Here is a 26,394-nt window from a genome sequence, read left to right on the forward strand (position 1 = left end):
CCGCCCTCCTTTGTATTGGCTGTCACCCACCTTCCCTCTCTCAGGCAAACAGGAACGTGAGTCACAAAATGCTTTGCCTGATGCGTTTTCGTTTCCTTATTCATCAGGATTTTATTGACTGTGTACTTGCCAGATCCTGCTAGATGCCTTCCTCCTTCCATCAGTTTCTTGTGAAAAACAGAAGAAGTTTTTTTTATCAGTTAACCAGCTTGCCTTTTTCCACCACTTGCCCCTCTGCAGGTGTGGGTGTGCAAAGTATATTGCAGCAAAAATGAAATGAGATGGAGAAGGTAATACAGGGAAAGCTTTTAAAGGGTATTTTAGAGTGGTGCCCTGAGATGCTAACCATGCATATATGTGATGTGGGAGATAAGACCAAGCAAGGGATGTTAATTCTTTTTAAAAATCTGTAGTTTGGGGGCGCCTGGGTGGCTCAGTGGTTTAAGCCTCTGCCTTCGGCTCAGGTCACGGATCTCAGGGTCCCGGGATCGAGCCCCGCGTCGGGCTCTCTGCTCAGTAGGGAGCCTGCTTCCTCCTCTCTCTCTGCCTGTCTCTCTGCCTACATGTGATATCTGTCTGTCAAATAAACAAAATCTTAAAAAAAAAATCTGTAGTTTGTCCCTTAGTGACAGTTTTATTCAGCATTTCAAATCATTAGCCAGTTATCTGTCCTGAATTTTATTTTCAGCCAGAACTAAGATTGCATTAGGTAATGAGATACCTTCTATTTTATTTACTCAAGCCTTTAATAACGGGCCAAAGCATGAAGTATAATAAAGGCGTGAATGAATTGTCGCAAATCAGAACAGAATACTGTTTTGGCTAAAGAACGTGGGATTGCTGGAAGAGTTCTGTTCCGTTTTTTAGTTCCTTTGTTGAGGGTATACGTACTGAACGCCTAACTGAGTGATCAGGAGGCAAATACAGATGACCAGACCGCTGCTCTGCTCTCAAGATTTATTCTCTCTCTCAAGTTATGATGTGAAGTTAGATATCCTTTAGAAGAGGTATTAAAGTGAGGCAGAAAGAAGTGGTGGTAAGGGAGATAAGTTCAATGAGTCAGACTGTAAAGCTATCCTTGACTGCCACTTGCTAACCTGCTGACTTGGCAAACTCACTTAAGTGCGCAGTCTCAGTGACCTTATCTGTAAATTGGGCATAACAGCACCTACCCAAAGGATTGTTTTGAGGATTAAATGAGAATGCATGTAAAGCTCTTAGTACTAGGTACATGGTAACTATTTTAATTACACAGAGGCATAGAAGAGAGGGAAAGATTCAATGTGTGGATAAGAAATACTTCATAAAGATAGTGATATTTTTGAGGTGAACAGTGAAACACAAATAAGGTTTGTTCCTCGGAAAGGTAGGAGTATGGAGCTCTGGGCAAAGGGTGCAGCATGACCAAGGCAAAGTGGGATGTGTGCATGCCTCAGGAATGTCCAAAAAACCAAAGTAATTGAGTAGCGAGATGGTGTTGAGTGATAGGCTATAATTTTGGGGTAAAGCAAGAGATAACGCTGTTCTGTTTCTAGTTCATTATTTTTTAAAAAATGCTATTTGTGACCCCTCTACATTCATTCCATAACCCGCTAATGGGGCGTCACTCAAATTGAAAAACTGAATTGAAAAAATTGAAAGGTGAGGGAATGCTCTGTGGGGGTGGTTGGGGGCTGCTGTTTCCAGCCTTGTTTTGTAGATGGAGAAATGAAGGCATTTGTGCTTTGCAGGATTACGAACTTGTTACTCCCTTAAGTATAGAGAATGCTCCTGAGGGAAGGGCAGCCATAGGTCATCAGAATGGACTGTGGGATGTACATAGAGGGGAGGCAGTCCTCACTTGGCTGAATGAAGTCTTTTGTGAGGAGGAGACACACTCCTTACTGATTGACAGTAGCTCTTGTAAAACATGTCATGACAGAATATACTGAGGAGGGGGCGCCTGGGTGGCTCAGTGGGTTAAAGCCCCTGCCTTCAGCTCAGGTCATGATCCCAGGGTTCTGGGATTGAGCCCCGCATCAGGCTCTCTGCTCAGGAGCCTGCTTCCCCCTCTCTCTGTCTCTGCCTGCCTCTTGGCCCACTTGTGATCTGTCTGTCAAATAAATAAATTAAAAAAAAAAAAAAAAAAAAAGAATGTACTGAGGAGGACTTAGCTGTAGGGGAGAGCCAGGGAGGGGTAGTGAAGAAGACCCTTGGGTCATTTAAACCCTGGGGTGGGAGCAAGGAAGAGTCCTTGCAGGAGTGATGCTAACATGGCTTTAAGACAGCCTGGAAAGGTTTAAAACGTGTTTTAAAAAGGAGGGAATTTGCGACAAAAGCAGTGGATGAGGATGAGGTATTCTTTGCAGTAGTTTTCTTGGGGAAGGGTTATAAGAAGTTATTTAGATGTGGCGATAATAAGGGAAGAAGGGAAACCTGCCTCTTTGAACACAGGCTTTGTTCCAGGTCCTGTTCTATCTTTTATCTTGTTGAAAGGAAGGTCAGCGTTTTGGCAAAAACAATACGGCCGTGCCCCACTTACACGATTTTTGGCAATCTTGGACCTCTGGAACACAACTGTGTTCCTAGAAATAAATGAAGAAGGGATTAGAGATCTGTGACAGTGACTCTTAACTTAGCTCTAGGGGGTTTATGGACCATGAGCATTTTCTATCCCGATACGTTACATTCAGGTGTATTTTTCAGGAGAGGGAGTCCATAGCCTTTATTAGATTGTTGAGGGGATTTGGGACCTGCAAAAAAATGTCAAAATAAGTTACTGGGACAAAGGTGCTTTCACATGGCATCAGACTCTGAGTTCAGAAGTCCTGGGAGATGATGGTTTTGGATAATCACCCCTGTAGTGCCCCCATGTTTGATCTTCCAGGCAGGGTTTTTATGATTCACAGAGGCATTCCACTCCAGTGCTCAAAACTCTAGCCTTTGAAAATAGCTTCCTGTGTCGCGTTGAATTCCAAACCCTGTGCCACTTACTACTCTGAGTTCTGTCCAAGGGGTACACACACAAATCGGCACGAAAAGTTCTGGAAACTAACCATAAAAATTGAACCCATGTTCCTCTTAAGGCATTTTCCTTCAAAGGCTAAAATCCATGGTACCTATAAGAGTTTTACATGATGGGATATGGCCATTTTTCACCATCCTGAGCACCAATTTGTCATTGTTCTTACCAAGCAGCCATCGTGGAAAGCTGTCATTTAATCTGCTCGGCATTGGTTTCTTGGAATGGTACTTCACACCCAACCACTCCAGGTCTGTGGTTCAAAATGGGGGCTGCTTCTTTGGAGAACAGTGTGGAAATTCCTCAAGAAATTAAAAATAGAACTTCCCTATGACCCTGCCATTGCACTCCTGGGTATTTACCCCAAAGATACAGATGTAGTGAAAAGAAGGGCCATCTGTACCCCAATGTTTATAGCAGCAATGGCCACGGTCGCCAAACTGTGAAAAGAACCAAGATACCCTTCAATGGACGAATGGATAAGGAAGATGTGGTCCATAGACACTATGGAATATTATGCCTCCATCAGAAAGGACGAATACCCAACTTTTGTAGCAACATGGATGGGACTGGAAGAGATTATGCTGAGTAAAATAAGTCAAGCAGAGAGAGTCAATTATCATATGGTTTCACTTATTTGTGGAGCATAACAAAAAGCATGGAGGACATGGGGAGTTAGAGAGAAGGGGTTTGGGGTAAATTGGAAGGGGAGGTGAATCACGAGAGACTATGGACTCTGAAAAACCATCTGAGGGGTTTGAAGTGGCGGGGGGGGGGGAGGTCAGGGTACCAGGTGGTGGGTATTATAGAGGGCATGGATTGCATGGTGCACTGGGTGTGGTGCAAAAATAATGAATACTGTTACGCTGAAAATAAATAAATGAAAAAAAGGGGGGGGGCGGCTGTCTCCTGCATCCCCCACCACTGGCCATGGTTGGTTGGATCAGGCTGGGTATTGGACCTGCGCTGGGGGAAGAGGACCCTCCCCCGGCTTCCAGACCCCACACACCAGGGACTCCCAGCCTTACCTCGCTGAGTCTTTTACTTTCTCTTTAGCATGTGTTACCACCTCCTGACGAAGCTGTGTTCTGGGAGGAGGAGTAAAAGAAGCAAATAAGCTGCTCAAGGGTAGGGCCTAGCATCGGGAGTGTTCCCTGTGGTATCTCCTGCACTTCAGTCCTTGTGGAGTGAGTGAGTGGATGGCCCGGAGTTGTGAGCCTGAGCGGCCTTGATTCCAGCTCCGACCCAAGAAGCCAAGTTGAGGGATCGAAAGGAGCTGGTGGAGAGGCGCTAAGATGAGAGAAGGAGCAAGCCCCGGCAGCATTTGCGTGCCTGGTTCCTGTTGTCCCTCGTCTTGCCACCCGCCCCTGCAGCAGCGGCCCTCTCCCTGCGCCTCAGCCAGTTCCCACTGGGTTTCTGTCGCTTGTATGAGTAGTAATTGGTAGTGACCGGAAAACATTGTCTTCTGGAATACAGTTATGTGTGGCCAAGTTGGAGCCCAGTGGGACTCTTCCTCTCGGTTCTTGATGCTTCGGTGAAGCTTTTTAGGGAAGATTTTTGTATTCTCTCAGTCCTTCCTAGATGCTCTCCTGAAGTTAAAGTTGAGTATCTTCTAGTAGTTTGAGGTCAAATGCATTGCTTGTCTTGTATCTTTGCCTTTGAATTTGTAACATCTGCACATTTTTCTGTCCATTGGTTGCATCAGAGAATCTGAAAAAAGCATTTCTCTTACAGGTACCGAGGGACCAGGTGTCAGCATCTCTGAGGAGAGACAGAGTCTAGCTGAAAACTCTGCAACAACCGTCGTCTACAATCCCTACGCTGCCCTTTCTATCGAGCAGCAGAGGCAGAAGCTGCCCGTGTTCAAGGTACACTGAATAAGCATGCGCAGTCGGTTGGCCCGAAGCAGTGTGTGGTGACCGCAGACTTGGTACCACAGTGAATCATGTCCTCTCCCTCTTAGCGATTCTGTAGGACACAGTGAGCTCGGAGCTGCCCTTATCTGAGAGGATGAAGCTCAGAATACGTGTGTGTTACTTAACCATATAAACCTTGAAAGTCCTTAAATTTTTTTTTTTTTTTGTTAGATATTGTTACAAAATGAAAAACTCGAAGAGATGGAACGCCATTCTTTTCCCCCTTCTTTGATTTCAGTATGGACAAATTCAGCCATATAGAAGAGTAGAGAAAACAGAACGATGAACTGCTGTGCCTCCAGCTTCAACAGATTACTAGCCTGTGGCCAATGTTAGCTTTCTTTCTTTTTTTTTTTTTTTAAAGATTTTATTTATTTATTTGACAGACAGAGATCACAAGTAGGCAGAGAGGCAGGCAGAGAGAGAGGAGGAAGCAGGCTCCCCGCCGAGCAGAGAGCCCGATGTGGGACTCGATCCCAGGACCCTGAGATCATGACCTGAGCCGAAGGCAGCGGCTTAACCCACTGAGCCACCCAGGCGCCCTGTTAGCTTTCTTTTTAAAGGCGAATTTCTTTAAAAAGGACTCACTGGATATATGAGGAGGTTTCTGTGGAAGAAGTTACCTCCCACTGACACAGTGACAGGATTTGGGTGGTATTATATACTCTGTGCACATCCGGCCCTTGATTTTATTGGTCTCACAAAATGGACGTATGTTCATTTTGTAAGAGACCAAAGCATAAGCTAGAATTCAGAATACGTTTGTTTATAGCCACAGTTCTCCAGTGCAGACACACGTGGTCCATGGGCTCGCTTTCTTCCTGTTGCCAAGACCACATGGGAAGCCAGACTGTAATCAGCAAGGGAGCCGTAGAACAAGGGCCATTTAGATAGAGCTGAAGAATGTTTTCTTCGTAATAGCCCCCGAGGAAGGGTGATGCGCTCTTGAAGCCTCACGTGATGCCCCTGGAATGACACCAGTAGGTGTGGCCACCAGCACCCGTGGCTCGCTGTCTTCTTCTTCTGTACAGTGCTGGGGGAAAGCTCCTAAGTTCTCACACTAAGGGTGTCCCTTTGTCTAGACGGTGTTAATCATTCCTCTTCTCTTAATATGGGCTTTCTCCAAATTGATTTGAAACAGAATCCTTCTTAACTTAGCCAAGTCACCTAGATAAGAGTTTTATGTGGTCCCGAACATTTTAGTCACTCACTGACCTTTCTGGGTTTCTCTCTCAGTTGATTAACTGTATTCAATATATGTGAAGGTAAACCAGCTTGCCCCTCAGGAGATAAGATTATAGGTTCACTGTTGCTGCCTCACTGTTGAGGGATGCAGTTTGATCTGTGGTGGTATCAGGATTCTGGAGCTAGACTTTAGAGCTCAAGCCCAAGCTTCCTTGTTTTTGTGCTGTTCTCACAGCACAAAACACCATCTGAGCTTCTGTGTTGGTATCTGTAATATGGGACTAATAACCCCTCCCCCACAGGATCATTATGAGGCCCAGATGAGATAATCCACACAGAGCATTTAGCAAGGTCGCTGACATATTGTGAGTGTTCAAGTACACAGATAATTATTGTTTACCAAGAATTTAATTTGGGCCTTTTCTTGAGTGTTCTTCATCCTCCAACTGAACTTACAAGAAACTATAAATAAAACAAATGAAAAAGTAATCAAGGTTTAACATATTAATGGAAATTAAAATTTTACGGGTTATTGGTAAAAAGCAAAACAGAAGTTAAGCATAGTTAGGTTCTCATGAGATGTTAAAGATAAATCTAGAAGATGAAAAGGGTAAAAGGGACCCATTCACCAACCCCTCCCCCATTAAAACTAAAAGTAGCTTTAAAAACAGAAATTGAAACTATAAGGGGCAATAAATTTAAAGTTACTCCCTTTTCCCTGCTGCCATACAAGGCAGCCTTCTCAACCGCCTTCTATAGGGTGGTGGTCTTGCTGGGGCCCGATCACTGCTATGCGAGGTGGTCCTCTCACTCCCTTACACGCCCCCTCCCTGAAGCTCTGTCCCCTCCTCCGCACCAGCCCTTGTGCATTTCTCTCCTTTCGCCCGTGGGTGCTGCTGTCATTTTTGCAGTCTCCAGACTGGAAATCTGGTCATGTCTCTCTCGAATGTCACACCAACTTGGACCTTCTCCATGTGCAGCCCATCTTATCTAGTATGTGAAGTGTGAGTTACGGCCTTCAGTTTTCTCCAGCTCGGTCTCATCCAGTAAGGCACTGACAGCCCAGGGAAGGTCCAGACTCTAGCTCTGCTAGGGAAGCCGGGACTACCTGTCTTGTAACTCATTTCCCAACCACACCTCGAGCCTTTTGTGGGCTCTTGATAATGCCCCTGGAATAGAGTTTGTATAGTTTGCTTGTTTCCATCTTTTTCCTTTTTCTTATGTTATTTCCCTTTCCTGGAATGCCTTGTCTGTTTCTTTTTGTATTCAGATTGTCTTCCAAGTTTTCCTTGACCGTCCACCATCCATCCATCTATCCATCTGCCCACCCACTGGTTGGATCTACCATTCACAGAGTACCTGCCAAGATCCCAAACCTTTCGCCTTCCCCTACCCAAAATGAAAGCAATCCCCAAGTCCAGGCAACTGACAAAAAAACGTTTAGACTAATCAAGAGAAACCACCTGTAACAGGATCTGCTGTGTATGCTTGAGAAATGCAGATTCCTGGGCTCCACCCTACTCCTGCTGAGTCAGAAACCCTCGGAGTAGGGCTAGGAATCTTCATTTTTAACAAATATCGTAAGACGATTTCACACTAAAATGTGAGAGCTAGATATTTGGACCTCAAATAATGCCAAATTAAAAAACCCCAAGCAGCCAGTACTTTCGTGAGGCAGTTAGGCAGCGTGTTCACTCTCCCGGTGCAACTGCGTCGTCGGGGCCCAGTCAGATGGGCCGAGCAGTAAGGGTGGGGGTCTCGGCAGGGTTCTCGGCATTCCAGACCAGGTATTTACGGAATACCTTCATGAATTTCCAGGCTGTCAGGTGTGTCTCTCAGCACACGTGGGTACAAAAACACACTCAGAGGCTAAGTAGATAGGATGTTGGGATCATCTCTTCTGTTTTCTGCTCACAGTGAATGGGTAAAGAAAGGCTCAGTTGAAATACAGGTGTAGCTTTATCACGAGCTTGGATTTAGAGGTAGAGGTGAAAGCATATTCTTTTTGTCTTTTTTTCCCCCTCAGTTAATAAGTGGAAGAATTTGTAACTAGGTAATGTATAACTTGTAGGAAATGTAAAGCTCTCCGTCACATCCTTGCTCCCTGGCCACCCTCTTCTGCTGCTGGAGGTGACACAATGACCAGTTTTTTGTTTGGTATTATTTCCTGCCAGGATAGCTTGTACATAGCATGTATGTATCCTTTCTTTAAAAACAAAAATAGTAGAGTATTATTTATACTGTTTTGCACCTTGAGTTGCTCCCTTAACATATCTTGTTGGCCATTCCTTATCAGTGCAAATAAACATTTGTTCTTTTTAAAAATTTATTTATTTTTATTTATTTTTAAAGATTTTTATTTATTTATTTGACAGACAGAGATCACAAGTAGGCAGAGAGGCAGGTGGCGGGGGTGGGGGGAGCAGGCTCCCTGCTGAGTGGAGAGCCCAATGTAGGGCTTGATCCTAGGACCCTGAGATCATGACCTGAGCTGAAGGCAGAGGCTTAATCCACTAAGCCACCCAGGCGCCCCTCTTTTTTTTTTTTTTAATTCAGTTAATTAACATATGGTATATTACTAGTTTCAGAGGTAGAGTTCAGTGATTCATCAGTCTTATATAACACCCAGTGCTCCTTACATCACATGCCCTCCTTAATGTCCATCACCCAGTTACCCCATCCGCCTACACCCCTCCCCTCCAGCAACCCTCATTTTGTTTCTAGTAGACATTTGTTCTTTTTAGCACCCAAGGATATTCCATTGTTGGAGTGTTTCATAACTAATTTAACCCTGTTGATGAACATTTAGACTGAATTTTTGGCTATTACAAAAAGCACTTCAGTGAGTATGCTTGTATATATACCTCTTCGTTCATATGTAGTGTTAGTATGTGTAGTATAACTTCTTGTAAGTGAAAAATCTTGAGTCAAAGGGTATCTGCATTGCATACTTTGTTAAGTTACTGCTCTCAGTTGCACTTGTTTCAGCTTATATGGTCACCAGCACTGCAAACTGGGAATCTATTTTGATAGTTCTTTTTAAGATTTACTTTCCTTTGGCAAACAGCTCAAACAACTCATTTGAAATTTATAATGTTTAAATATCTTTGTTTAGGTCTTTTAAGAAAATGTATGGCTCTTTACAATGTATGTTTCTATTTTTCAGCTTAGGAATCATATATTATACTTGGTAGAAAACTATCAGACAGTGGTGATTGTTGGAGAGACGGGATGTGGGAAAAGCACACAGATCCCACAAGTGAGTATATGCTCATATGTGTCTTTGCACTTAAATTTGGATGGAAGGGTTTTTTTTCTTTTCTTTTTCTTTTTTTTTTTTTTGACAGAGATCACAGCTAGGTGGAGAGGGAGGCAGAGAGAGAGAGGGGGGAAAGCAGGCTCCTCACTGAGCAGGGAGCCCAACGTGGGGCTCGATCCCAGGTCGCTGGGATCATGACCCGAGCCGAAGGCAGAGGCTTTAACCCACTGAGCCACCCAGGCGCCCTGGATGGAAGGGGTTTATAATTTGAGAACTCTCTTTACTATAATTTGCTTTTTAAAGATCTTCTGTCAGAATATATTCAACCCAACTAGATACTTTTTATTCAGCTTTTGGCTCTTGTGATCGATGACCATAGAAGTAACAGTTGTCTTTGATTTATTATAATTCCAAAATAATGATTGAATAGCCATACTCTGAAAGAACAGTGGGGACTCAAAGAGGTATAATGCCTGGTTTTTGTCCTCAACCAGTTACAGTTGAAGAGGAGGGTGAAATGAGTCAATACTGCTCTAGTTGTAAATAAAAATAGACTACCAAAGAATTTCATGGTGCTCTGGAAGGAGCCCTTGTTACGAGGCAAGCCACTGTCTAGTGTGGACAGAAGTGGACAGAAGGATCAGGAAAGGCTTTGTAAAAGAAATGGCATTTGAAGTAGACTTTGACCATCGGGAGCTGGCCAAGAAGACGTTCTTATCCAGGAAATATTGTGGCAGAGACACTGGGGTGTGAGAAGTGTTTGGGACTCAGCAAGAGTGGAGAGACAAGGTGAGGTCAAAGTGTGTTTTACAGCCGTGGCTTGGAGGGTGAAGAATGATACGTCAGTGGTCAAGGATGAGAGTCACTGCAGGCTGTCCTTCCCTTTTTAATGTAGATTTTTATAGAACTATGAACCTTATATCACAAAGTACTTAGATCATAATTGTACAGCTTGATACACTTTCACAAGTGAATACACACGTGTAACCAGCACCCAGATCAAGAAGCAGAAGAGAACATTACCAGAGCCTCAGAAGTCCTCTGTGTCCCTTTCTGGTCTCCTGCCCTCTCTTCCTGCTTCCTGGGGAACACACAAGGATATCTCTCATTCTGGCTTCTAACCCCACAGATTAGTTCTGTTTTTCATCTTACAGAAGAGATAATACAGCTTCTTTTGCCCAAATCAATAATGGATTTAGGCTGTGGCCCAGACATAGGTATTTTTTTTTTTTTAAAAGTTGTCATTACATTATTCTTAGGATTTTTTATTTTTTTAAGATTTTTATTTATTTATTTGACAGAGAGAGAGATCACAAGTAGGCAGAGAGGCAGGCAGAGAGAGAGGAAGGGAAGCAGGCTCTCTGCTGAGCAGAGAGCCCAATGCGGGGCTTGATCCCAGGACCCTGGGATCATGACCTGAGCCGAAGGCAGAGGCTTAACCCACTGAACCACCCGGGCGCCCCAGGTATTTCTTAAAAGGTCCCTGGGTGATCTCCATGGGGAGCTAGGGCCAGGTAAGTGAAAGGGAACAGACAGCAGTAGAGAAAGGACAACAGCACATGGTGGCCTCTAGGCAAAAGAAGCTGTATTATCTCATAAAGGTTTATTTCTTCGTCCTACTCTGTGGTCTTCTTGGGTTGATGATCCAGGATGGGAGATGACCCAAGATGGGGCCTGGGAGTCTTGGGGTACATGGCAGGATCAAGAGATGGCTTAGGTTTTAGAACTTGTGACTGGAAATGGCACTTCTGCTCAAGTTTCATTGGACAAGGCAGGTTTCATGGCCAGGTAGTGGTCAGGTGGCGGTACGTGTAATCTTGCCTCGGGTGTGGGGGTGGGAGGTATTTGGATCCGCCATACAGTACAGCACAAGGATCTGGTCATTTCTCCCAGCAAGGCTTAGCTGCCGGGCAACAGAGAGGCCCTGCTGAGGGGTGAGTCCAGGGAAAGAGTGGCCTGGAGGCGGAAGAGCAGGATCTGAGGATCTGGCCTGGGCATTGTGGAGAACAAAGGAAACTTTTTTTTTTTTTTTTAAATTCTGGAGAATTATTTAATAGGTTCACATGGTTTGCAATTTAAGAGATGTGGAAGGACATAAGAAGATCTCTCCTCTGCCCTGCCCTCTGATGCTCATTTCCTGTATGCAGATAGAACTGATGTCATTAGTTTCTCAGAGATTTTCTTACTGCATTTACAGAGAACTGTGTGTGTGTGTATCCACTCTTTTAAAACACAAATAGGTAACATCTGTGCGTGCTTTAAGGTACCTTGTTTTTTTTTCCCCCCTTAATGTATCATTTTTCATTTGTGTAGATCGCACATAATTTATTTTACCAATTCCTAGCTGAGGCATTTAGGTTGTTTCCAGCTTTGTGTTACCACAGTGATACAGTGAGTCAGTTTGCATGTAATTTAGCACATGTGTGGGTATACTTACAGAATAAATATAGTAATTAGGGAGTTGCTGGATCAGAGGGCAATTAATTAATTAATTGCTTTTAAGGAACTGTGTTTTCTTGCAAGCACTGTGTTTCTTGAATACATTCCCATGGTTGCAGAATTCAAAAAGCACAAAGAATAAACGATGAGGAGTGACTCTCCGAAACTTTGCTGGTGAAATTGATGAATGGGTCCTTGTGTGATAGTTGATCATATTATCGGTCTGGATACCTGCCTCCCCTCGTTGTGGAAGGACCATCCCTCTTCCCCGCACCACGCAGTTCTTCTTCCCTGAGACCACCGCAACTCCTGGGGACGCTAATTTGAGTTACGGCCTAGGAAAATTGGACAGGCTGAGGAGCTGAAGGTCACAGCGAGAATGTGGAGCAGGTTTTTCTCAACACACCGTCTTGCTGGATTTATATAATGTCTTTCCTTGGAAAAGTACCACATGCTAAAGCACCAAGCACCCGTTTGAAATTTCACAAACTATTTGTGGAACCTAGATGATTTTTTTTTTTCCCCCAGAGCTCTGTCAAAACAATGGACGATGAAAACAAGTTCTTTGCTACACTTTTTGTTAGCGCTGTTTTTGATGGAGTGCTTCCTTATCCCGCTCCTTAATGAGAACACCAGATTTGGTGACCCTTAAAAAGAGCGAAGATGGAATTCAGCGTGACATCCACTTCCTTTTGATAGCAACACTTTTCCTGCTTTTGCAGCATCTTTAAATTTTCATCTGTCAGCAGTCATAAGCATGCAGTGGTCTGAATCACAGATGTATGGAGGAGAATGGCTTCATGGGCAGGTTGTTTATTATTATGGAAATTACTTTTCTCTTGCTTACCACTGTTACTAAGAGATTGACTACAAGTATGTGTGTTTTATTTTGGATGGTAGAATCGTGTCCTGGTTATGTGGCATGGCCGTGATTTGCTGAGCTTAAATCCCAGCTCTTAGATTTTTACCCAGGTCCTTGGACAAGTTATAGGATCTCTTTGTTTGCTTCTCTCTAAATTGTTGATGATGCCATTACCTTCCTCATAGGTGTGTTGTGAGGTTGAAACGGGCTTATGCAGGCAAGGTGCTCTGCACAGTGTCTGACACCTAATAACATAGTCCGTGAATCTTAGTTGTTATTTCTCGTAGTTTTGTTTTTGTCTTTGTGTTGATTGGTGTGGTTGGTAGTGTTTTGCTTATGCATTTAATACAAGAGAGGGAAACTTTACAGTTTTTATAGCAAAAACCTACATTATCTAAAACATGTTGTTCCTTACAGTCATTTTAAAAAAACTATTATTTCTAGCTAATTTTGGACTGACAAAACAGTTGCAAAAATAGCACAGAATTCCCTTAAACCTCTCCCACCACTTCCCCTGGTGCGGTAACCAAAAGCAGGCATCGCCATGGGTACAGCGCAGCCACTGGGCTACAGATCTTAGGCATCTCTTTAGTGTTCTCACTGGTGTCCTTTTCTAGCTCCAAGGTCCAGGACCTCACTTTGCAGTGAGTTGCTGTGTCTCCCCATCTTCTCTAGGTTGGGACAGTTTCTACAGTCTGTCCTCCTCATCCTTTAGGACCTTGGCAGTTCTGAAGCGTGCTGGGCATTTATGTGATAGAACACCTCTCAGTTTGGATTTGTATGATGTTTTTTCATGGTTAGAATGAGGTAGTGCATTTGGGGAAAGAATACCATAGAAACGGTGTGTCCTCACTGCATTGTATTATGGGGTTTGAGATACTGATGACTGATCACTGGCCAAGGTTAACCTTGGTTCAGGTGCCAGGTTTTGCGTCTTAAGTTACTGTCTTGCCTTTTGGTAGTTGGTAAATATCTTGGGGGGAGATATTTCAGACTCCCCTTTCCTTCAAGCTTTTGCCTCCTAATTTTAGCATCCCTCAATGGATCTTGTCTGAGCACTTACTCGGGCATTTGCTTGATGCTTTTCTCTTTCCCCTTTTCCTTCATTAAATGGAATCTTCTCTAAGGAAGAACTGTCCTTTCTCCCTCATTTATCTGTTCAGTTGTTTCTGTATATCAGTGTGGATTCATAGAGATATATTTGGTTCTGTGGCCTAAAATCCAATACTGTCTTTTTTAGTTTGTTACTGTGATCATTAGGAGCTCCTTTAGTTAGACCCTACGTTCTTTCCTAAAGCCTCTGTCCTTTTTTTTTGAACCTTTCCTTAGTTTCTAGTACTACAGGGCATTTCAGGCTTGTCTTCTATTTTCCCTGCACTAGCCCTGGGATCGAACACTTCTCCAGGGAGCCCTGGCTCCTTTATTGGAGAATGGTGTTTAGAAATCAAGAATTGGGAGGTAGGGTGCTCATTGCTCTGAGGTGTCATTGCTGTAAGTCTCAGTGGGCTGATTTAGGAAATATAGATGGGACTGCTAATCCCCTTACATGAAAACATCTGTATATCTGTATCAATCTGTATATGTATTAAAAACCATGAATTTATGCTAATACTTCTGATGGTAATCCAATGCCATGGGGCTCATTTTAGCCTTTCCTTGTTTGTAAATTTCACCTACAGTGAGAAACTCATTCCTCATTATTTTCAATATGTTAATTATTTGTTGAATTCTAATGTAAACATAAAGTAGTTCTAGAATTACTAACCCATACCCCCATTTGGTTATTTACCCACATTTACTAACTAGATCACGGTTCTCTGTCTTTGGCTTTACACCATGCAGGCCAGACGGTGTTCTCCAGTTACTTAGGTTGTGTCTTCTCCACCTGCTTTGGGGTGATCCTGTAATTCATTTGTACTACAGGAAGGGCCATTTGTTAGTGGATTTCCTCCTGGTTTCCCTTCATGTACATCTTGATTGGTTTTGGTTACGTCTTGGACACTTGAAGAGCACGTGGAACATGCCTGGGTCGGAGTCAGAGCTCCCCAGAAACCGCGACTCAGAGCATCGTCGTTCCCTCTTCCTTCCCTGCGGCCCTGTTTCCAGTCCTCCTCCTTCCTTCCCAATCCTCCGTCGACAACCATTCTCTTTCGTTTCCTCCCTTCTTTTGAACAAGTGAGCAGAGACATGTAATAGGATTTTAAATTTTTGTCCTACTGTAAAATAAATAGTCATTTTGAAACAATTTAGACATTATAAAAATGTGTAACTGATAACAGCTGTTACCCACTTTGGAGTTTAAAAATGTATACAATCAAATGAGTATATAACAAATGAATATATATAGTAAATAAATACATATATAAATACATACATACATACATACATAAATACATAAATCAGATAAATACATACCATTGAATTTTATGTGTATGGATATAATGGCGTATATACACATGTACAAAATCTAGTTATTTTATATAATTAATTTATTTTTTAAAGATTTTATTTATTTATTTGACAGAGAAAACACAGCTAGAGAGGGAACACAAACAGGAGGAGTAGGTGAGGGAGAAGCAGGCTTCCTGCCGAGCAAGGATCCCAATGTGGGGCTTGATCCCAGGACCCTGGGATCATGACCTGAGCCAAAGCCAGATGCTTAATGACTGTGCTACCCAGGCACCCCCAGTTATTTTTATTTAATCTGACTAAAGTGTTTTGTATGGTTGATATTTACATTGAGGTGTCTCTGTGCATACTTTAAAATTCTTTGTTCTATAGAGTTAGCACTGTTCTGTGTGGCCCATGGATAGAAGTTTATTCCTTCAGGCAGCTCTGGTACTTGGAAATTTGAAGGACTGGGGAGGCAGAATGTTGAACTTGGGCCTAGGTTCTTCTGATTATCACCTCTGGTGTGAGTGTAAGCAAGTTACTTAAGATTGCCAAGCCTCTGATCCCTCATTTGCAAAATAATTTCCAAAATGTCTACCAGGATAAGAACCATCTGTTACTAACTTTCTCCGTGATTTTAATACAATAGGGTTATTTTGGGAGAAATTGTTTCTGGAGAAGTGGTGTCGGATGCGTACTTACATGTGGTTTTATTTGCAGTACCTTGCAGAAGCGGGCTGGACCGCCGAAGGACGAGTGGTGGGAGTGACCCAGCCTCGAAGAGTGGCTGCCGTTACAGTGAGTTTCTTTCCATGTTGCAAAAACTCCATTTGCGTCTTCTGTTTCAGTAACTTCTTTTTTTCTTGTTTCCTCAAAGCCTCAAAATGAATATGGGGTGGCTCTTGAGTGTTTAATTCTTCGGTTGAAAAAGAACTACAAGCTGCTTATTTTTGTAAATTGATACCTGTACATTACAAATTTTTAAGTAGTAATAAAGTACAGGGGAAGTCAAAACAAAAAATAATTAAAATAAATAAAAATGTCACCACCCAGTGAAAACCTTGGGAACATCTGTGGACGTCATTCTGAGCTTTGCGCTTCCATTCACACGAAGGTGACTGGTAGCGTTGGATGGATAGAAGTATTCTAAAAAGTGGATGGCAGCTCCACGTTTGCTTTTGTTGAATTTCACAAAAGGGGAAACCAAAGTGAAATAGGTGTGGTTACTGAACTTTGGAGAAATATTTGTTCACCACACGAGAACCTGTGGAAGTTTGAAAACTAAGAAACGAGATTATAGAAAGCTTTACTGTTACTTCGTTTTGAAACTGTTACGGGTAGTTTCCTTACCAAAGAGCAGAAGCCCACTTATTCTTTCTGTATTTTCTCCCCTGTTTGTTATAGATGCTGCGCTGTGACTTTGATTTCAAGGGTATAAATACATGTTCTTTTCTGTAATCATAACTCCCACAGCTGATTAGCTTTATTTCTAGTTTAAAGAGAGCCAATGTTCATCACTAATTCTTTGCCATGGTTTTGCTGACCTTGAATGGCTCATTTTGACTTGTTTCTTGATTGGCTGAGTTGTACATGCCTGAGAATGTTTGGTTGTGGTCTTTGTTATGAAACTCTTGCTTCACCCTCTCTTTCCCTGGGAACTGTGCAGATGTTACTCACTGCCTTTTGACAAGAGGATCGCTGTGCAGAAGTTTGAGTTTCAGTGGGCTTTTCCCCTCCTTCCTTCCTGGCTCACTTTTTCCTGCCTGGATGCTTGTAAGCTTGTTTTTGTGCCAGGACATATCTCGATGTTGATTGTTTGGTTTCATTTTTTCTTAATACTGAAGAACTTTGAGTCTTCAGGTTCAAATCTCAGGTTTTCTTCTATTCTGTCTTGGCATATATATTCTTTTTTCTAAGGGCATCAATTGAGTGTGTATTAGATCTCCTTTGTCTGTTTTGAGTGTTTATCACCATCTCTGGAATCATCTGTTCTTTTCCAGTTTCTTTTGTAAGATGTCTCTAAACCTGTCCACAATATCCATGATTGTTTTTAGTTAAATGTATTCTGTTTTGGTTCCTTTATCTCTCTTCTTGGGTCTCATAATCACCTCTTCAAATTTTTTTTTTTTTTAATTTATTTGTCAGAGAGAGAGAGAGAGCGTGAACACAGGCAGACAGAATGGCAGGCAGAGGCAGAGGGAGAAGCAGACTCCCTGTCGAGCAAGGAGCCCAATGTGGGACTCGATCCCAGGATGCTGGGATCATGACCTGAGCCGAAGGCAGCTGCTTAACCAACTGAGCCACCCAGGCGTCCCTTTTTTTTTTTTCTTTAAAAGGGAAGTGAATATCTAGAATGGAAGGAGATAATCGTGATACGTTACAGATTTTAAAAGCTGATAATATTACAAACATTAAAAAAAAATCCAGAAAAATAATGGAACATTTTTATTAACTGCCTGATACATTGTCTTTTTTTTTTTTTTTTTAAAGAGAGAATGTGTGTGCAGGGGTACACACAGAGAATCTTAAACAGGCTTAATGCTCAGTGCACAGCCCAGTGCGGGGCTTGATCTCACGACCCCAAAATGACCTGAGCCTAAACCTACCGAGTCTCCCAGGCACCCCCTCCCTGGCACATTTCTGTAAATCTTTTTTTTCCTGCAGTTGTTGGCCGCATTCCCCTGGGTCATGTCTTCACATGAGAATGATTTTCTGTTGTTCTCTTATGGAGGGAGTAGAGCAGTATTTTAGTGTTTCCCTAGCATAGTCGATTCAGATTTGCTTTTTATTATTGCCGCTGTGGGAAAGTTTCTTCATCTTTCTAACAGTTTTTTGTAGCATTGTATAAATTTGGGGATTATTCTCAAATTTGAGAAAAGTCTCTCAGGTGTCCGTCATGCCTGAGCTGGCAGGTTTGGGGGACCTCTGCAGACTGGCTTCTGACCTGTGCATTTCAGACCTTGTTTCTCCTTGACCCTCCTTTGACTTTGTCTTTCTGCCTTACACTGTTTTTAGCTCAAGCTTATGATTTCTTCGAAACCGGATTCCTTTAGCTGATTTCTACTTCTTTCTTTGGAAAATACTTTTAAAGTTTATGTTTAAACTGCAGTTTTGCTTCTGTTCCTGTCTCTTTCCTTCTTGGTCGGCTTTACTGCAGTGGACCGGCTTTAGGACTCTGATGATGATAACTCATCTTTGAGTTGGACCACAGATGGCTGCAGAGTCGTGAGGTTGTGCTGGTCTGGGTAGTGCATGGCCTCCCACCGAATCCCTTCGCCTCTTTTGCCAGGGCAGGATGAGGATCTGGAGGTGCTCTCCTTAGTGACTGCAGAGGTCTGTAATGGCTAACGAGAAAATTCTGTGGGCTTTCTGATTTAGGATGTGATTACTTGCTGCCTGACTGCCTGCCTCTCTGTTAAATCTCACTCCCTGGTGATTGTTTGCTATCAGAATGGTTCTCTGCGGAAACATTTCCTGTGTCTTCTGGGCCTGAACACGCTGCTGCTTCTTGTCTTCCTAAAGTGAGTGTTGTCCGCCCTGCCTCTTGGGGTGGTGACACCTATGTTAAGAGCGAGCCAGTAGTATGCTGGGCTTGGGCGCAGGCCGGAGCCTCGCTTCTAGAGTCAGACCTCACAGTATTTGGCAGCCGTGCTGCCTAGTTTGTGTGGGCTTGTGTCTGGCTGTTTCCTCCTTTCATCGAAGATGTAGGGTTTGGTTGCTGATATTTTTTATTTCTTGTTTTAAATGAGCTCTCAGAGGAGATGGGGGATGCCTTTATTTTGTCATCCTTACCCGGACACGAAGTTAATTCTTTGCCTTGAGTTACTTTTGCTCAGTACTGAGTTTTCATTATTATGTAACCCTTTCCCCCAGAGTTCACTTTCTCATTGTCTTCAAGGTAGAAATCACTGATAGGCATTTTCTGAGTCTTGTGTGTGTAAGTAAATACAGAGAGAACAGTTGGGAAACTACACTATAGTGCTTAGACTTAACCTTTTATATCACAGAAAGATGACTCAGTTGCTTAGGAATTAGAGCAGTTTTTTCTTTTTGTAGTTGGGAATCTTAGCTCTTAATCACTTTGCATTTAGCTCCAAATGTTACTGTGGATAATTTCCATGAAACGCCGTGCCTTCTCTGGAAAGAGCAGAGTGTATACATTAACAGTGGAGTATTAATAGAGCTCTCAAGTTTGAAATGCTATATCTCAGAGAGTACTTTGTGTGCAGCCTAAACTCTGAAAACAGTCTCAGAGCCCAAGAACAGATGGCATGAGCCACTGCGTGATCTCCATGAGAGACACCTACTAGCGAGCAAGTTCGCTGGGCTCAGAGAGTTGGGGTTTGTCTTCCAGACCAGGCCCTGCCTTGACCTGTGACTCAGGACAAGCTCTCAACCTTCCTTATTTCAGTTTCTTTCTTTGTACCAACGAGGGTCTCTTGCCGCCTCATGAGTTGCGTGCATATTTAGTGAGATACAGTTTGTGAAAACTTAGAACCTGCAGGCAGAAGTGCTCAGTGAGTGGCTTCTCTTTTTCTCTTCACCTTCCTTTCTCTGTATTTATTTGTCTCTTTCAAATAGATACTATTTATCCAGTCCAACTGAGGAAGTTGGTCCAGTTCAATTGAAGAAGTTATGGGAGTAAAACTTAAATAGTAGAGGTAAAAATCTGTTAGAAAGCCAATAGAATATGACCTTTCAAATGTCCTGTGGTGCAATAATACATGAAAGAATAAAAGAGTTTTAAAATAAAATATATTTTATAGCAAATGTATACAAACAGTGAATTGTAATTGTAAGAAAAAATATGTTTGGCTTTTACCTTCTAGACTCATAAAATGATCATATTTTTATGGAGAGGGTTGGTCCATTTATACTCATTGTTACAAGCCTTTTTTCCCATGAGCTCCTCATAGCTCTGCGTACCATTTTCTGAGATTTATAGTATAATCTGTGGAGTTGGAATTGAAACAATAACAAAATTTTTGCAGTGAAATCCTGGTTGGCAGGAAGTAGAACCGTCAGAGGTAGAGCAATAATTTAGGATGGATTTCTGATTTCATAAGGTGGTTTCAAAGACTGTGTGGTGTGGACCAGCTGCGGAATGATTGATTCTCTTTTGGCCTACTAGATCTGTAATTCCAAGTCATTAGGCAGAGCCCCTTCTAATCTTCATCTGTTCTTCAGTTTCTTAAACACCAATGGCCAGATAATGCCTAGAAAGCTGAGTGCAGGAAAGTCTTGGGCTCCTGACCCTGGGGCTGTCACACCAGGGCAGTAGTGGAAAGTGCCTCAAGACACCTCCTGTGCCAGCCCCCGTTTCAGACTCAGGACTCAGAGTCCATGGAGAGGTGGCCTCACCTGTGGAAGGGGGGGGGGATTAAGTTTATATCATGAATGTTCAACTCTTTAGTTTCTTTTTATTGCTCTTCCACTTTGATTTATTCATCGTTCAAATATTTTGTGTTAATAAGTTGATGACCTTTGAATAGCCTTCTAGGGTTGTAGTAGACCATGCTTTTGGGTTTTGTTTTCTCTTTCCTCTGTTCACCTTTTATTTGTCATGTATATATCTGTAGTTTGTGGTCTTTGTAATATATTATTATGTATTTTGGTTTCTGCTTTTACTTCATTATGTTAACTTGGACCCTTCATTTACCTTCTCATCCTCTTTTCTGCCCCTTTTCATTGCTTTCATTTTATTTCCCCTTTCAGTGCTTTGTGTAGCTGGGGCACTGTTGCAATTGTTTTAGGTTATCTGGCTCAGGTGAAACGTTATTTTGCCTCCAAATAGAAGATGACCTTGTGCCAGTGTTGAATTTGATCATTCCTGTTCTCCACCTTCATGGTCCAGTGGAAGGTGCTTTATTTTTTTATTTTTTAAAGATTTTATTTATTTGACTGACAGAGATCACAAGTAGGCAGAGAGGCAGGCAGAGAGAGAGAGAGGGGAGGAAGCAGGCTCCCTGCTGAACAGAGAACCCAATGCGGGGCTGGATCCCAGGACCCTGGGATCATGACCTGAGCCATAGGCAGAGGCTTTAACCCACTGAGCCACCCAGGCGCCCCTGGAAGGTGCTTTATTTCGACGCACAAAGATGTGGGAATTTTTCCCCAGCTGGTATGCTAAAAAAGCTTTACTGTGGTGAGTCTTGTCCTTTCTTCCACTTTTTGCTTCGGCTGCCAGGAAATGTTGTGCTGAATTTGTGGCTCACCTGAAATAATTTTAGCATATCTGTGTTTTAAAATTTTCTCCTTGGCTTTTATCTGCCTTTTTGGGGTCCTGATCTGTACCATCTTTGTGTGATTTCCATTCATGTTGCTTATTGTTATATGACACTTAATTATAAACTACCCCAGGTTGGTTGTAGAAGGAGGAGTGAGACACAGAGTAAATAAATCATGCTTGTTCTCTAATGACCTGCCCCTTTTCTTCTCATTCTCCGCTGTGTTCACATACTTATTTAAAAAATACTAGATTTTCCATAGTATGCGCTCTGTGCAGTAATTTCTGTGTCTCTATTTTTAGCATGATCTTTCTTCTCAAAGGTTGCCGGGAGAGTAGCTGAGGAAAGGGGTGCGGTGCTGGGCCACGAGGTGGGCTACTGCATCCGCTTTGACGACTGCACCGACCCGCTGGCCACGAGAATCAAGGTGAAGTGCTCACACTGCTTTTTCTACTTCGAACCGGGAAGGAGATTCTCTGGGGGCGGAATTAAAAACATGCAGCATCACCGCTGACAGGGGCCCTGTGATACCAGGGCAGAAAGTGTATGAAATCACCTTGGCTTGTGGGAGTTTGGTCTGGGGGGAGGTGTGGAGCTCTCTCAGAGAGTCCCTGAACCATGGCCCAGATGGGACCTCAGAAAGAAGGTTGAGCCCTTGGTTCTACAGATGAAGAGCTTGAGGGCCCAGGAGGTTGAATGACTTGCCTGATGTATGTGTCTGTTGGTGATAGAACCAGGACTCGAGGCTGTCCTTTCTTGTATGTCAATCCGCATAGCTGTCAAAATATAGAAACCTGCCTCTAAAAGAATGAAAAACAGGGACAGGGTGGTATAAATTGATAAAGTATAGAATTGACAAATACTATTTTCACAGGTTAGAACTTTTTCATGTTCATGTGTTGGTGGATTTAACTTGCACATTCTTTGACCTAGTTGCTACTGTTGAACTAATTAGCGTCCGTAGTTATCAGTGTTTATCGCTGAGCATCTGCCCTGTGGCGTGGGGCTGGAGTCCTGCTCATCAGATGGCTCTGCAGAGCAGTGCAATGGAAATTGCTTGATGAGAATCTCAGTTTCCTCTCAATTTCCACAGAGGAAATTTGAAAGTAATCAGATGAACCAGACAAGTGATTTGTAAAAATAGAGATCGTATTTTCTAAATTTTTGTACTTTGTAATTTTTGTACTTTGTTACTGTTGTGCCCCTATAATGGGTCCGTGATTAAAGGAGCGAGACTGATATAAAGCAAAGGTCAAGCAAAGCTTTATTTCACGCTAAGCATCAAGAATCTAACCGAATGTTTGGGGCTGCACCTCTTACAAGAGAGGGCGACCCTTCTCTGTTTCACAGACTAGCTTTTAAGGGCAAAGGCCATGCGGTTGGGTCTGGCCATGCACAGGTGGCCAATGAGATTGTAACACACACAGGAAAGTCCACAGTGATGCTAGGTGACCAATTGAGTTACAATTTATCCTAGTAGACATTTGAACCAGCCTATTACACCTTGATTGGGATTGGTGCCCAAAAGACTCCCAAAGGGTGTGGTCCATACTCCTTAGTAACCAGGGAGACAGTATGCATCCCCCCCCCCCCCCCCCACTGATTGGATGTCTCTACCTGGCCTGACCCACCTTTGTATCTGGGCTTTGTTACCTGAAGCTGGTTTCTGGGACTTGTCTCCAAGTAAATCCCCTGGGGGAAAGGGAGCAGGGACAGTTTCTAAATAGGTCCTTACAGTTACCTTTGAGGTTCATTTTGCTGGGTAAAGAGAATATTCTTCTGTACCATCAAATATATTTGAAGTAGGTAATTTTCAGTGAGCCACAGAACCAAATGGTCATTTTTGTCTCTTTTACAAGACGTGTTTATATTCCATTTGATCATCATTTTAGGTGCTCTGCTTGTAACTGGTGCCTGTCATCAGTGGCATGTCCTTCCCACTGCTGTATGTGTGGCAACTGGTCCTGGGCCCAAGAAAAATGTGAAGGAAACGTATCCTGTAAAAACACTTAAGCTACAGTGGATGGGGCAGATGGTTACCCTTGTTCAAGTCCTGAGTTATTTTGGATGGCAGTAATAACTACTGCATATTTCTGAAGAATTTTATAGATACTCATTAACCGTAAATACTAATATCTAATACTCTTTTTAAAAAAGACTTATTTATTTTAGAGAAAGAGAGAGAGGGAGAGGATGACAGAAGGAGAGGGAGAGAGAGACTCTTAGGCAGCTTCATGCCCAGCGTGAGGCCTGACATGGGGCTCAATCCCATGACCCTGAGATCATGACCTGAGCAGAAATCAAGAGTTGGCTGCTTAACAGACTGTGCCACCTAGGTACCTCCCGATACTCTGGAACCCCGTGTGTCAGGTTCTGTGCTGAACACTTCCCCTGTACTGTCTCTCTGAAGTCCCGCAATAACCCTCTGAGGCAGATACTTTATTATTATTTCCATTTTACAAATGAGGACTCAGGCTTAGAGAAAGTAGGTAACTTGCCCAGGCTTCGCACAGCTAGTCAAGGCAGAATGAGGATCAGAGCTCCCAGCCCACTGACACCGCAGATCTCTGTTTTTAACCAGAGCCCTATCCAGCCTCTCTAAGGTAAAAGCAGTCGAAGCTGAGGTTTAATAACCTTAAGAGCTGCAGGTATGTGGTCTTTGGGACATTTTAAGAACAATGATCTCAGACTTATGTCCTTCCCATGCAGACAAGATCTGTCTTCACTGTTTGTCCACAGTACCAGTAGCTCAGGCCCAGAGGAAATGGGGCTGAGCCAATGTTAAGATAGTAAATGCCAGGTTGAATTCTGCTGGAAAATTTACAGGCTGCACCTGAACACCCCATGATTAAAGTCTTGTTTGTGTCCAGTTCCATTGCTTGATCGCTAAAGTGTTGGGGCATTTCCTCATGGTCCTTTGTGGGAATTGTCTTGTACACACACTGGCGAAGACATTGTATGCATTTGGTTACACTTGAACTTTTTTTCTTTTTTTACACTTGAACTTTTTGAAAAAAATCATTAATGTACAGTGTAAATGAATTATTTCTAAAACTTTGTGTTTTTTTTTTTTTTTTTTTAGTTCCTGACTGATGGAATGTTGGTCAGGGAAATGATGGTTGATCCATTGTTAACAAAATATAGGTAAATGTGCTTTTCCTGTGATAACTTCCCCGAAGTTTCAAAAAGCACCCAAGTAGTTGTGTTAGTAGCTGGGACTTAATGACTGCCTTCAGCTGCCTCAAAGCTTTTTTCTTTACCTGGGCTGTTGTGACCTTTGATGCTTTCTCAGAATTTACTAACCGTAAAAAATGGGCACATTAAAATCCCTGTCATTATTGAATAATGTGTCGACTTGTCCTGCTCTTGGCCCTGTTATGTCCCAGGACCGATAGTGATTGCAGATCACAGCACAGAACTGGGCAGTGTTTTGTGTCACGCGTGATATGCAGAGTCCAGATAGTTAGTTACACTGTCTCCCTCTTTGTGTGTCTTTGTCCATTACTCATGGCATTAACTTTGTGCTACATAGGCTCTGTGGTATTCTGGGGAAGGGCATTAAATTTGAGTCCTGGGCACACACACACGACACAGCTGTGATCACGTGTCTTTTTGCTGTTCTCTGCAGCTTGAGTCTTTGCGTGGTGGGGCCTTGTTCCTATTTTTTGTGTGCTCTATGGAGTTATGTGTTATATTATAATTTAAAATCAGATATTAGGTCCCATGGGAATCCACTATGGGTTATAAAGCTCTTTAAAGATAGCAGTAAATATACTGTTTTCTTCACCAAGATATGTTGGTGTCACCATTTTTATTAGCTTAATAGTTCCCTCCTTGTCAAGGGGGAGTTACTTAGCTCAACTTTTGATGCAAGGTGACTGCACGGGCACTGGACACACAGAAGTCCCATTGATGATCTGGGTGGGATTATGTGGGTGGTTTCATTGATGCTCACCAAGGCCTTCCCTTTGCTTCTTAGTGCCATCATGCTGGATGAAGCCCACGAGAGGACCTTGTACACAGACATTGCCATTGGCTTGCTGAAAAAGGTGTGACTTTGATGCATGACTTTTGTTTTTGTGTTTTTGTTTTGTTTTATTGCTTGATTAGGAAAGTCATTGTAGAAGCTTTGAAAATCCAATCAAATATGAAGGAAAAAAATTAAAATGATCTGTAATTGTACCCATTCAGAGAAAATCACTGGTGGAATGTTGCTATGTTTCTTCTTTTTTGGTGTGTGTGTCTGTATGTTATGTGCATCTGTTTTGGCATAAGAGGGATTGGACTGTATGCACTAATTTGTATCTTTCATGTTTCTCTTAATATTACATCAAAATCCTTTTTCTGTGTCATTAAATATTCCTTGAAGACACTGTATTTAATAATGTCTATACAATCATATGTCTCTACCATAAAGTATTTGACTCTTCCCTTATTCTTAGGCATTTATATGGCTTTCACTTTTGAAGTATTTTATTTTATTTATTTTTTTAAAAGATTTTATTTATTTATTTGATAGAGAGAGACAGACACAGAGAGAGCACAAACAGGGGGAGCAGCAGAGGGAGAGGAAGAAGCACACTCTCTGCTGAGCAGGGAGCCTGGGTGGAGCTTGGTCCCAGGACCCGGAAATCCTGACCTGAGCCAAAGGCAGATGCTTAACAACTGTGCCATTCGGGCACCCCTGAAGTATTTTAAATCATATTGCAATGAGCAACACCTTTATAATGAAATCTGTTGCCTTTTTTTTTTTTTTTTTGAAGTTTTTATTCAGACACACTACAGAATTAGAGAAGGGTCTAATGACCCCTCTGTGCCCATTATCTGGGTTCAGCTGTTACAACTCATGGCCAGTCTTATTTCAGTCTTACCTCTCCTCCCTTCCTCTATTTTCTGATTGTTTTCCTTTGGGCATATTCTCAGTCACCGGACTCTAGAAAGAGAGGGTAGACCGAGGTGATTAAAAGCATCGGCTCTGGGTCAGACTGCCTGGGTTCAGATTCTGACTGCTGAGTTTACTCATCTCTGAAATGGGGATCAGGGAAGTTTCTACCTCTGTGCTAGTACACTTCCCTCTATGGCAGCCGCTAGCTACCTGCGGCAGTCAGTTAATT

The 26,394-nt window shown here is 42.7% G+C and overlaps 1 protein-coding gene across 6 annotated transcripts in view; it reads left to right on the plus strand.

Moving 5' to 3' along the window:
- Window positions 1-26,394, plus strand: part of DHX35 (DEAH-box helicase 35) — a 66,435-nt gene that overhangs the window by 778 nt on the left and 39,263 nt on the right. For 5 of the 6 annotated variants that reach the window (XR_006607871.1, XR_006607872.1, XM_045084196.1 and 2 more), the window contains exons 2-7: window positions 4,736-4,869; window positions 9,269-9,361; window positions 15,774-15,851; window positions 21,603-21,707; window positions 24,363-24,424; window positions 25,260-25,329. Coding sequence is in view for 4 of the 6 variants with exons in the window: in XM_045084196.1 (XP_044940131.1) it covers window positions 4,736-4,869; window positions 9,269-9,361; window positions 15,774-15,851; window positions 21,603-21,707; window positions 24,363-24,424; window positions 25,260-25,329 (542 nt within the window). In the remaining 2 variants the exon portion in view is untranslated. The remainder of the gene's footprint in view (window positions 1-4,735; window positions 4,870-9,268; window positions 9,362-15,773; window positions 15,852-21,602; window positions 21,708-24,362; window positions 24,425-25,259; window positions 25,330-26,394) is intronic. The other variant, XM_004746433.3, reaches the window with a different exon arrangement.

The sequence above is a fragment of the Mustela putorius genome, unplaced genomic scaffold, assembly GCF_011764305.1.
Source record: "Mustela putorius furo isolate JIRA1106 unplaced genomic scaffold, ASM1176430v1.1 tig00000743_pilon_pilon_pilon, whole genome shotgun sequence".
NCBI lineage: Eukaryota > Metazoa > Chordata > Mammalia > Carnivora > Mustelidae > Mustela > Mustela putorius.